Source organism: Melanotaenia boesemani, chromosome 12 (genome assembly GCF_017639745.1).
Source record: "Melanotaenia boesemani isolate fMelBoe1 chromosome 12, fMelBoe1.pri, whole genome shotgun sequence".
Classification (NCBI taxonomy): domain Eukaryota; kingdom Metazoa; phylum Chordata; class Actinopteri; order Atheriniformes; family Melanotaeniidae; genus Melanotaenia; species Melanotaenia boesemani.
Genome location: NC_055693.1, coordinates 15,184,088 through 15,197,694, shown reverse-complemented (window position 1 = coordinate 15,197,694; position 13,607 = coordinate 15,184,088). Strand labels below are relative to the sequence as shown.

General features: G+C 38.0%; 1 protein-coding gene across 1 annotated transcript; it reads right to left on the bottom strand.

Annotated features, from left to right (window-relative positions):
• Positions 1 to 10,443: 10,443 nt before the first annotated feature.
• Positions 10,444 to 12,328, bottom strand: LOC121650624. The gene is made up of 2 exons (XM_042002192.1): positions 11,549 to 12,328; positions 10,444 to 11,329 (listed from the first exon to the last, which is right to left on the bottom strand). Exons 1-2 carry the CDS (start codon positions 12,326 to 12,328, stop codon positions 10,994 to 10,996), a joined length of 1,116 nt encoding a protein of 371 aa, XP_041858126.1. The 3' UTR covers positions 10,444 to 10,993.
• Between the last annotated feature and the right edge of the window lie 1,279 nt (positions 12,329 to 13,607).

Below are 13,607 nucleotides of genomic sequence, written 5' to 3'. Positions count from 1 at the left end.
TCATTAGTACAAATGGAGGCGGCGCAGAGAAAAGGAAGTGGTTAGTTGTTGTTTTGCTAAGCTTAAGACTAAGTTACATGTCACACCTGTAGACAAAGTTAAGTTACATTTGTTCTGTCTAAAATGAAATACTGACAATTCATGGATTATAATACAGTATGTGAAAATAAGCTGGTAACCTTATCATTTCATAGATAAAGCCACTTTTATAAACATCACAAAAACCTTCTGCCCTCTAAGATAAAATGTTCCCACACTGTGAAAATCTACTTTCAAGCTGTTCAGGAAAACTTCAAAGTTGCTCTCACATTTACTTAATCAAGCAGACAGTAATCCTTAAATACAGTCATGGTGATTCTCTTTTGTCATTTAGTTGGTGATAGAAACAACAAATGCTATGCTTGTTTTGTCTTGTGAAAACTACAATGTTAAACATCTGTTGGCTTTTTTTTTTTACAGAAAACACTCAGACATGTCAGCCACAAAAACAGGTTTGAGTTGGTGTTCATAGTTCACTGTCATGATAAAAGCTGTCTATATTAGTTTACCACATTCACTGTTCTTTCTTTATTAACTATAAAGGTACTAAGACGCATCGACAAGGTATCATGTAAGAGTCAAAGCTGACCAGAGCTTTCGTTGCTTTGTCTTTAATTTAAGATATAACCTGAGTTAAATATACAGAGTATTTTGGCATCTGGTCGTCTCAGACTTTGTGGTTATGTATCATGTTTGCTAAATTAGTATCTTCCTGTCTTTTTGCTGAGCTGTGTGGATGTTTTCAGAATTCTTTTTCAAGTTATATAACACAAATAACTATTTGAATAAAATGTCAGCTGCTCTTTTTGTGGAGTAAAACAGATTTAAAACCATTTCTACGATGGCTTTCATCTCTGTATTAATCTACAGGAAATACTCAAAGGTCTCTTGTGGTGGAAACACTCCAGCACAAATAAGTTGTATCATTTTTTTGTTGTCATTGTTCAAGCTTTGACAACTCAAATTAGATGAGTTTAATTTATATCTTTTAAAAACAGCAGTGATGCAAAGTATTTGTATCGGTGTGTCTTATGCTGTACCATTTTTTTTTTCTTTTTATTTATTTATTTTAATCAACATCATGGTAGAAACGTTATGTTTTTACTTGGGTTGCATGATGGTGTGGTTGTTTTCTATCCCTGCTTATTCCAATGCTGGGTCATGAGAAGGCTGAAGCTTACCCCAACGGCTTCTAGGCAAGAAGCAGGGTACACCCTGGACAGGTCGACAGTCCATCGCAGGGCCAACACAGAGAGTCAAACAACCACATTTGATAATTTTCAGTTCTTATTTCCACCTTCTAGTATTTGTGCTTTTGGATCCTTCCTCCCCATCTCTGATCGTGACACTGCTATGTGTGGCAAGTGGATGTTTGTAAGATCACCTTCAGTTTCCAAGCAAAAGCAAATGTGGAGCGAGCCCGAGATCAATCTACCTGCAGCATCAAAATCAGCTGCTTGTACATGACGGGCACCGTGCTGCCATTGGCTGGACACCAATCGTAATCATCTACCTGAATCTAATCTGGTGAGCAGCCTTTCTACTACATATGCTTTAAAACGTCACCTCGTTCTTAATTCTGTCATCTTCTTGCCTATTTTTTAACCAGCTAGTCTGATCCCTGTTCTTTAAAATACTCACATTCTATGTCTTTCTTTCACTCATGTCACAGCTCCACCGGGATGGTGCATCAGAGTCTAATTGGCAAACTAAATACTTTCAGATTTAACATTTGTCCATCATTAAATATTTAATTGATCTTTCTTTATTGGAAATTGGAAGTATTATTAAAGCAGTAAAGCAATGATTTTTCATGAAACTTTATCAATAATGATATATAATTTACATGTCCATTAGGGCACTTAGGTGTTTCCTACAGATTGTGTTTCTCATTTGTTTTATTTCACACACATGCATGCACTCACACACTGGGGGGCTTATGGACAACTGCTAAGAACATACAGGAACAGGAAACACATGTTGCAGAGGTGTAAGTCTAAGCAAAGCTCAACAGATTTACAGGCTTTAGAGAGCATTGTGCAGAAAGACCAAATACATTTAAAAACTCTTTAACTGATTAATTGTGTCATGTATCAAATGGGCTATCTTGCAGCCACCCTCTAAATGTAAGGCGGGAAAATCGTCAGAATCTGCATGAACAAGGAAGATAAAGTTGTTCTTGGTGGTTCACTGTGACAAGGCACCTACATGCCTAAAATCAGCTTTTCACACTGCAATAATGTCAGATTCAGATTTTTAATATGGCTTGTGCTTAACTTAGTTGTTTATGCATTTCAAAGATTTATCTCTACATTAATGGTTTAATTTTGACAACCCTTATTAAAAATATCAAGTTTATTGGATAAATGTAGGCTATATATTTTCTTAAAAGATCTGGTGACCTCCTGAAATTATCTTGTGACCCCTATGGGGGTCCCGTCCCCAGTTTAAAAATCACATTATTAAAACCTACAGGTAAATTATTTCTACTTAATCTTTTCTAACTTCTCAATTTCTGCCATAGCGCTCAGGCATGAAGTGTGACAAAACACAAAGTCTACTGAGATTCAAGTTGTGTATTTTCCTTGATTTTCAACGCTGAGTTGAACATAAGCGGCAGGAAGCAGTAGAAGGGGCTCATAAAGAATAAAGGCTTTAAAGGAGGAAGCAGCAGTGAGGAAGAAACTTTACTGTATGCTGCCTCCCTTATTAGAGGCCTCTTTATGTTGCTGCAAATGTCCAGCTTCCTCCAACTCCTCCAACTGCAAAACATCAGGTTAAACACAGGTAAGTGTGCTAAAGAACTAAGCAGACTGGCCAAGTGGAAAATTGTTTTTTTTATGCTTTCCACACGGTTTCCCAAATGTTGCATCCTATTGTTAAAGATCCGTCACGTACAGCACATATTCTGTAGTCAGGGATTAGTTTTCATATATAGTAAAGTCTATCCTGCAAAAAGTTCTGTTTTCATGAAATAACTTTACTGATTGTCTTTAAGAGAATTGTTGGTTGCTTATATTGTTCTAGTGTTTTCATTATTTTCACTTCTGCTTTAAAATTGTAATGTTGTGATATAATACTAAATGACTAATGGTTTCATTAATTAATTGCAGGAATGATAAATTAAGAGGATCAAACAGTCTTTTAGGATATAAACATCGCAGAAGTTTTGTGTAAGACTTCTTGTGGGCCAGAATGAACTCTTGTACAGGTTATTGTAAAGCTAATGAGCCTCTGGCTGAAGACTGTTACAAATTTGAAGTGTGACCATCAAAGCTTTTTGTTTTAGATCTGATAGCAAGATGAAGATCAATTTAATGGTTACGTGTTAGCAGCAGGTGTCTGGGGAGCAAGAACTTCCTCATATCAAATACGTGCTTGGCCCCGGTCTGTGGTTGTACAAAGAAGCACTAGCGCTTTGTAGATGTCTGATATCATACACATGCCTGCTTGCACAGAAACCTCCCCCCTCACACTGTGCTTGATTCTTAGTTAAACTTTCATATATTTAGTTCTTATTTGTTCTCATTGTTTTTAGCTTTATTCAATTTTTTACTTTTAACATTTTTAACTCCAGTTTGGTGATGGCAGTCAGATGCAGACCCAGCTAACAGGCAGGAAAATAAAACATTCTTCTTACCAAAAATGTGTGAATCCTCTCTGTCTTATTTCCTTTCTTTCCATCAAGGACAAAAATAAATAAATAAATAAATTAAAAATTAAAAATTAAAATACTAGCATCTATTAATTGTTTTGATTGGATCCATAATCCCTTAATTTTTCCTGCTTTGAAATCTGAATATAATGTGTAATTTGGACAGAGAAATTTTGTGCATGCATTATAGAGCGAAACAGGATGTGTGACAAATTAAACCTGATTGATCATCATGATGAGCAAACATGTGTGCTGGCTGAGCAAACCGCTCTGAAATTCACAAATTCCAGCTGTTCTGTCTGTTCCCTGATCCCATTTGCTACACCTGAGTCCCCCCTGCTGCAACCTCGGCTAGTAGATGCTGTGCTGAGGGTCCTTTCTGTGTTCACTGTTGTGGCTCACAACAGTACACACTTCCTGGATCTGAGCATTAAAAGGAGACATTTTCCAACACTCCTTGATATCTCATTCACTTCAGCCTGTTTCCCTTCCGACTTCCCTGCACCCACTGACAAGACTGTTTCTGGTGGAGTAATAATTTCTCCGCACTCAGTTCACACTCCACAGGCTCCAGAATGTTCCATCTTCTGGATGGAGCATCATCGTTTTATCTTAGGACTGCCTCACGCTGTAATATTATTTCCTGCAAATTGTGTTTTTATTGTGAAAACAGATTTCCATGTCACATGTTTGATTTAGTCCTGCTGCTATGCTTGTATGATGTGCATTTTACTTCTTTGGGTCTTCATGGTATGAATATGCTGTTTCATACACACCTTCTGGGGTTCTGGCTGTCCCACAGGTGTTGTGTAGGTTTGTGGTCACCGTTCTTGCCTGTCTCTTCCTTTCAGTCAACAAGTGTGCTATTTCTTACTTAGCCTTCCTTATTTCGTATGCAGGTGTGGCCTCTAATTTAACTGTTACTCTATTCCTTCAGGCCTCACTCTGGCCTCCATAAGAGGGAGAGGTCAGCTCCATGGTCTGAGTTTCTAGGTGGTATAATCACTCTTATGGTACAGGTCGTAATGCTTTTCACATAGATCAATTGGCTATTGAACTTGAGTTTCATCTGGTTTTGAGTCCCTGACCCCTGAGCTTAAGGCTCTATGTGTCGTCCCTGGAAAATGGGATGGCTCTGGATTCCTCCTGGCTGACCTGGTAATAGGTGCTGAGTGTTGTATTTTGATTCCTGATGCTTCTAACTACATTTCAGCTGTTTTACATTATTTACAGGACCTCATACAGATGATGTCTTGTACTTATGATGATATTGGTTTACTGGTTTTAACAGTGATGATAATTATTTCTGAACCTCAGTGTAATGTTATGGTGTGTCAGCGTATATTTACTAAATGTTTGCTTTTACTACAACCTAGGGGTGTCTATGCTCATGTAGGATCAGCAGCTCTTATCCTTCCTTCATTTCCCACTTGTGTTGATTATGAGGGTTTTTTTTATTAATCTGGGTGCATTTTGACCCTTGATGTGATTATAACAGTGGCATTCTGTTGTGTGAAGGTGTTATGGTAAATTTCTTTGCTTTTTGTTGATTAATAGTAAAACAAGGTTTTCCTTTAATCAAAAGAGGGGGATTCTGAGAGAAATTTTGCTGCATATGGTAATCACTCATATATACTCATAATAATCACATGTATATTCAGTTTTCTTTATTAATTTAATATTGTTAATCCATTCACTTTTACATTTTCATTTTGTGTGTTCTCATTTTACAGAATACTGAAGTTACAGGTTTCATTGTGTATGCGTGTGTGAGGTCAGACTGACCGCTTTCTTCCCAGAGCTCTGATATGGCAGAGTTGAGACTGGTTTTTGACCTGCTAGATAGCAATAGTTGTTTGGGATATCAGCTTGTTGTGGTATGTGGGCTTTGTCTGAAAACTCGAAGAAAGTGGCGCCACTCAGTCTTCTATTCCTCATTTATTATTTTGCTGTTTGACCTTCAGCTGGGGACCAGCTGAATAAAACAGTTTCTCTCTGATGAATCATCAGAGTCTCTCCTGACTCCATGCGAGTTGGGACGACCACTCTCTTTACTTGCAAGTAATTCTTTATTCAATATTTCTCCCGTAAATAAACCTTATATACTTTTACTCATTCCAGACTCTGGGTAATTTTTCTACAACAGAGCTGCTTGAGAAGTGCAGTTGAATAAAAATGTATAATTTTTTTTTTTTTACAAAATACACTAATCAGGTAATGTTTCTGGACTCCCAGTTCTGAAACAGTTCCCTCGACTGGGTGACCATGAACTCCTCGCTCAGGCTGCTGATAGGGAGCTTCAGCTTGTTTTTCTGCCTGTACAGGGCGTTGCTGTTGTTGAATGATCCAAAACCCCCAGGTTTCAAACCATCACGCAACCCAAATAAAAAGCAAGTTTTCAAGTACAAAGCATGTTGCCGAAAGAAAATAAAAAAAGATTGCTACAGAATATCTCTTCATATTGCATTATATGATATCTAGATGAAAATATTGCTGTATTATTATTATTATTATTATTATTATTATTATTATTATACTTCACAGACATATTTTAAAACCATCTAAACTGAGTTGTCAAAGTTTGAGCAATGACAACAAAAAATGAGACAATTTATTTGTGCCAAGTGTTTCCACCACAAGAGACCTTTGAGTGTTTCCTGTAGATTAATAGAGAGATGAAAGCCATTGTAGAAATGGTTTTAATTCTGTTTTACTCCAAAAAGAGCAGCTGACATTTTTGGAAAACTTTTCCCTGTGAACTTTCACATTTAATCAGATTTAGATTTATTTGTGTTGTAAAACTTGAAAAAGAGTTTTGAAAACGTCCACACTTCAAGCAGAAGTGGAACATTACAGCTCAACAGAAAGACAGGAAGATACCAGTTTAGCAAACGTGATACATAACCACAAAGTCTGAGATAACCAGATGCCTAAATACTCTCTTCATATTTATCTCAGGTAAATATCTCGTATTAAAGAAAAAGCAAAGAAAGCTCTCAGCTTTGACTCTTACAATGGGGGCGGCATGGTTCAGTGGATAGAGTGTGCTGGAAAAATCTTTGTGGGGAGAATCAGACGATGCCGATTCAAACTGTCTTTCACAAGTTTATTACAGCAAAGAGAAATAGAAAGAATACATGCAGTGGAGCATGCAGAGAGAGCTCTCTGCCAGACAAGGAAATGTCACAAAGTTATATAGATCTCTGATCACTCCCTTTCTAACAATCATCATCATGCATGACTCGATGGGGATATCTATTAAAGGCTGTTGCTAGGGGCAGATTTTGAGAGAGTTCTCCATAAAAGGAAACTAGACTCATCTTGAGACAGCAGGTGATCTTTGCTCTCCACTTCACCCTGCTAGTAAACAGGAAAAGGGAAGGTATAACGAGAACTGGCCAGCGTCTGTAAGTTTCGTTGAACTTTAGAGTGAAAAGGCCACATAATAATTTGTAAGTGTAACAATAATGCTTCATCTCATGACAGCTTTGACAAAGTTTAGGCCAGCTCACACAATAATTTCTATCACAAGAGTAGCTGTCTTGTAACCCAGGGGTTGGTGGTTTGATTCTTGCCTGGAGAGAATTAATGTTGAAGTGTCCTTGAGCAAGACACCGAACCTCAAATTGCTCCTGATGGGTCGTGGTTAGCTCCTTGCATGGCAGCTTCCGCCGTCAGTGTGTGAATGTGATGTATAGTATAAAGCTCTTTGGGTCTCGTTGCAGGTATAGTAAAGCATCTATAAATACAGATCATTTACCATTTTACATGATACCTTCTTGACATGTAGACTTTTATATATCAGTACCTTTTTAGTTAAAAAGAAAGAACAGTGAATGTAGCAAACTAATATAGACTGCTTTTATCATGACAGTGAACTATGAACACCAACCCAAACCTGTTTTGTTGGCTGACATGTCTGTTTTGTGTGAAAAAAGTCAACAGATGTTTAAGATTGTGGTTTACATAAGCCAAACAAGCATAGCATCTATTGTTTCTATCACCCACTAAATGACAAAAGAGGATCACCATGACTTTAAGGATTACTGTCTGCATGATTAAGTAAATGTGAAACACTACCAGAGCATGTTGGAGGCCATGTTTGTGTGACAGCACACATTAGCTAAAATTCTGGGCTTGTACGCACAGCTCTGTGGTTACATGCATGTTATGTTTAGTGCAGCTATGTGTGCAGGGAACAGAAGGAAATCTAACAACGGCTAAATGGGTGTTACTCTCATTCAATCTATGCGTGATGTTTGTATGTAACTAAAGGATTCTGCTCAAGAAAACCTTTCCTGATTTCTGTCTCAAAGGCTGCATTGACTAATTTGCAGCACTGACTAAGCTTGCCTCCAGCTTCATCTCTGTCCATTGGTAAATCAACGGCACCCTCTACCTGTGTCTCCGTGTGGGTCCACCAGTCACTAAGCTATACAGATGCTCGTCATAAAATTAGGTAACAAAATCATCAAAATAAAAAAAATAAACATTTGAAATTTGTCAGTCTGTGAGGAATGAATGTCTACATTATACAAGTTTCACTTTTTGAATGGAATTACTGAAATAAATCAACTTTTTTCATGATATTCTAATTTTATGATGAGCACCTGTATATACATATGAACATGCATAGATACCCACATACATACACATACATGCACATAGATGTATACACACATACATCCTGGTTCTGAAGTTAAGGTTTCCCTTGTAATTATATCCCCCATCTCTGTGGGTAAGAAGTTTCTGTATGTTATCTGGTAGTTGTTTGTTCCTGGCTTCATTCATTAACTGTGCCGACTGAAATTCTACCAGATCTGTGAGTTTTAATAAACAGGAGTTTATAAATAGCTCATTAGTGTGGTCCTTAAAACCTTATTTATGAACCATCTGAATGGCTTTTTTTTGGAGCGAGCACAACAGTCAGAGTGAGGATTTGTAGGTGTTGTCCCAAACTTCCACACAGTAATTTAAATACTTCTATATAGAAGTCTGTGCAAAGAAAACATATATACAGAATGATTTTACAATATTGCACAAGTAATGATATTGCATGTCTGTGTACGTTATTAGTTTTCTGTTGAGGCTGTGTGGCTACAGGGAGCAGTACAGATTGTAGAGTCTGACAACAGCAGGAAGGAAGGACCTGCGGTATCTCTCCTTCACACACTGCGGGTGAAGCAGTCTGTCACTGAAGGAGCTGTTGAGTGTTTTTAAAAAGTTCTGCATGTAGTGGGACATTTTCTCTAGATCAAAACTTAGCCATCAATTTCCTCTCCGTCACTACCTCCACCGAATCGAGGGGGTATTCCAGGAGAGAACTGTCTTTATTTTGTTGAGTTATCCATGGTTTTCTCTTTCGACTGCAGTTCTGATTTGAACACTTGGTGTCAATGCTACTTATTTTGCCTTTAACACGCAAGCCGGTGATGATCACATCGTTCATCCACGTTAGCTGCCTAAGTTAGCCACTCGGTTCTCTAGTAAGCTTATTCGCTTATTTTTTTCTGCAGTCAGGAGTTTCAATTTTTTTCACCTCCTCAGCTAAGTCTAAAATTGAGAAGCCTCACAGCAGAAACCTCTGCCCGAAAGTCTAGTGACTTTTTTTTTCTGTACATAGATTATATTTTGTAGTGACTTTGCTGTTTGTACAAAACAAGAATTTTCTAAATGATCTTATGTAAAATATGAACCGGGAGAATTTATTTTGTCATGACTTTTGTTGTCCTGCTCACCCTGTTATTATCTACATTGCAGACAATGCCACCAAAACCAATTCTCAATACCAAGGCCAACTATTGCTAGCTGCCCCTCTGTGGAGTAAAACCATTCACCTGCAAATAAAAAACATCTTGATTAATGTTGTGTGAATAATAATCAGTTTTCTTTAACATGTTTCCAACAGCCCAGTCAAATCTGACAGGCATTTAGAAAGTAAATATATCTAAAGAAATCACCACTTTAAAAAAAATAATAAAATCACCACTTAGCAGATTGAACACAGCTAAACAACAAACACAAGTATCAGAATCATTATGCACATACTTTCCTTCACATTTACCCACAAAGCACTTGATTTAGTACTTAAGCAGTGCTCCAATACGGAGCCCCTCTGGTGACATGGTCAAAAAATAAATAAACTGTGGCCACGAAATGAATACAACGTGCGCACGTTATACTAATTCGTGGCCGCGAATTAGGTATAACGTGCGCACGAAATACTAATTCGTTGCCACGAAATAATAACATAAATACGCTCCTTGAGAGCGCATCCTCTATTTGGTGAAAGATATAGGCAGAGCGGCTACACGATGGACCGGGACAGTATGATAGAGATTTTTTTTAGGCTAGGAATGAGCTACAAATGCATCTTGAAAAGCCTGGCACTACAAGGAACCATCATTAGCGAGAGACATTTAAACAGGATATTGAGAGCCAGGTTACTTTATCGGCGAAGGTACGACTTGGACGACTTATCAAATGTTTCAAAGGTGTTTAAAATAAATTAATCTTTACAGAAGTTTACACTTTAAAGTTGTTTGAATATTATTTTGTAACTATAAGCTTAAAGCTGGCTAGCAGGAGGTTTGAAGTGTTATCCTGTAATTATGTACAAAATACAATGTGTTGTTTTTTACTATGATGTGTTTTGAAAAAGACCAGTAAACTACTAAAGGTTGTAGAAAATGTTGTCTCCACATGTGCTGTGATTTGTTATGAAAGACACTTTTCTTTTAACAAAAATTGTTTTAATCTCTTCCACAAAATGAAAGTGTCAGGAAAAATATGGAGCGTAAGTTATACAAACACAGTAGCCTACTTGTTCTTGTCAATTTATCAAAACAGACATGTGATATTCGCAGTCTCCGTGGTTGCTGTCCATGGTGCTATTCTCCTTGTTAGATATGGATACATGTTATCATTCAGGGGATGCCAGTAAGAGGTGAGATTAATTTTGTTTCTACTTTATCCTAAAGCAAAAAACATGACCACCATTAACCAATATGACCAATATTAATTGAAAGGTAATAACTCCAGCCCATGAAAATTCATTTTGTCTAACTTGTACAATTATTTGAGTCAAATATTTCTTATTTTCTAGCTAACAATAGCTATAATTTCTTAATGAGCTTAATTACTGCAGATTTCTAAAACTGAAAAGAGTTATATTCTTTTTTTATCATTATAGTACAAAGACAAAAGATAACCACACACTTGAAAAGTAACATGTACATTATGCGGAAAAAACGTACTGAAGTACCAAATGTACTACACAGTTTGTAAGCTGTTGCCCATTTAAATAGCCTCAAATAACTGTGGACGAATCGTGTCCCTCAGATGGAAATACATATCAAGTGCCTGGGACATGGTAGATGGGAACTCCAAGCCTGATTCCTGCATTATTATTGTGCACAAATCAAACACGTCCACATCACATGGGACTGAACTGACAAATGTGCAGCTGTCTTTACATGAAGTAAAATCTTCAGTCAGTGGAACAAGACAGTCTTCTGCACCCCAAAGGTGAGGGGCCATGTACATAACATCAGGTATCCCGCTTGGCACATTGGTGTTCTTGGAGGGCCGTATACGGTGAGCATTCCAAACATCCTGGATGTCATTCAATACCTCCTGTTGAAGAAAGAAGTTAATTAGGTCACAGCTGGCATTTAGTGTAACTTTAGATCATGATAAGAGCCTATCAAAAGGTAAATATAGTCCTATTTAGTCTTTGCCTTTGAAGTGTGTAAGAAAAACAAAACTGTTAAGCAAATAAAAGCAGCTTAAATCACATTGTGATGTGTTTTTTCCACTGCATTTCTCACTGTGATCATAATATAGGCTGTTTACCTGAATGATTGTCATGAAGCAGAACTGTGATAGAGCTTTATCAATGAAATCCCCAGAGAAGAATCCTTCATCCTTTAGTTCTCCAAGAAGCTGAATCCAGGCTTCGATTCCTTCTTTTCTCATCACTCCCCACCAGCTCTCAATCCTCTGGTTCGCTGTACTTGCTCCTGTGATGTAGCTTTTATCAGCTGCTCTGTCATCCACGTCATTTCTCCGTAAATGACGCTGAAGGTCTCGGACCAAAACGTTTTCAGTGCCCATGTCAGTTCGCACGAGCTTGGGAAGCCCCCCACGGCGCTCCACAGCTTCCACAAAGTACCCCCCAATAATTTTTGGGTCGCTGTTAGTGTGGGCGGCCCGCAACCAAATGATGCTGCGTGAGAACCCGTCGATGCAGCCATTAATGCATATCCCATATGGCTTCAGTTTGTCATATGAGTCTATGTGCCACACAAAATTAGGTCCTTCAGCAAAATATTGCCTCCTTCTGAGACGCCTGCTCTGGCGAACTTGGGAGCCGACTGGGTCCAGTAGAGAGAGGAGGATCCTCACGTCTTCTTTTCTTATAGAAATACCATGTTGTTTACACTTTGTAAACATCCACCTGTAACCGTGATCCTTTCCGGGTCCTTGCAGTTGGTCAACAATGAAATCTATCCCGGTGTCCAAGTCGTACCTTCGCCGATAAAGTAACCTGGCTCTCAATATCCTGTTTAAATGTCTCTCGCTAATGATGGTTCCTTGTAGTGCCAGGCTTTTCAAGATGCATTTGTAGCTCATTCCTAGCCTAAAAAATCTCTATCATACTGTCCCGGTCCATCGTGTAGCCGCTCTGCCTATATCTTTCACCAAATAGAGGATGCGCTCTCAAGGAGCGTATTTATGTTATTATTTCGTGGCAACGAATTAGTATTTCGTGCGCACGTTATACCTAATTCGCGGCCACGAATTAGTATAACGTGCGCACGTTGTATTCATTTCGTGGCCACAGTTTATTTATTTTTTGACCATGTCACCAGAGGGGCTCCGTACTCCAAGGCAGCCTGGGAACATAAATAACTTCCCCTAGGAAAGATCTTTGCTTTAAATAATCATTACTGTGGTGACAGACAGAGTCCCTGTGAAGATGGCTTCAACAGCAGAGCAAATCAAAGTCGAGGGTGATTGATGCTTGTCATGATTGATGGCAGATCTCTGTCTCTTGGTGCTGGCCTGGTGCTCTCTTGCTTGTAGCTCACAGTCCTTTGTTCTTCTTCTCACATGTCTTTACTGATTTAACATATTTTTTTAGACAAACAAAAATAAAAAACAAGAGAACAATTAAAAAAACCACACACACACACACACACACGCACGCACACACACACACACACACACACACACACACACAATAACCCTCCCCCTCCCTCACAGCCAATGCTCACTCTGTCAACATAAACTTTGGTGTCCCTGTGTCCTTCCATTTCAAAGCTATTACGTGTTTAGCCTGCAGTAGGCAAAAACTAACAAGCTTCCTCTTATTTGCAGTCCCTCCAAAGCCTTTTGGAAAAATGTGCATTAAACTAATTTTACAATTAGTCAGCATATCACATTCAATCAAACGAGAAAACAATGTAATAACTTCTTTCCAAAAAATCTGGAGTTCTGCACGTTGCCACATACAGTGAAGGAGAGTACCTTTGTCTGTACCACATTTAACACAATCATCACAAATATTTGAATTGAAATTGTGTAGTTTTACAGGCGTGATAACAACCATTTATGTTGCAGCAATCTAAACCTAGATTTAACAATTCATGCTAACGACATGAATTGTTCCATTCATCAACAGAAATTTCTGTTTGCAGGTCAGTTTTCCATGCTTGTAAATAAGAAAGATTGCTTTCTTTTGAAGCTAGTAGTAAAATATTATAAAATTATAAAAGTATAAAAATTTGGAGAGCTATGTTCCCTAGTCGAAAGTCAGGGTTTCACAGTAGATTTCAGTGGAGTAATGATGAAAATTTTAACCTGTAAAAACTTGTTTTTTGGGTAAACCGAGCTTATCCACCAATTGTTC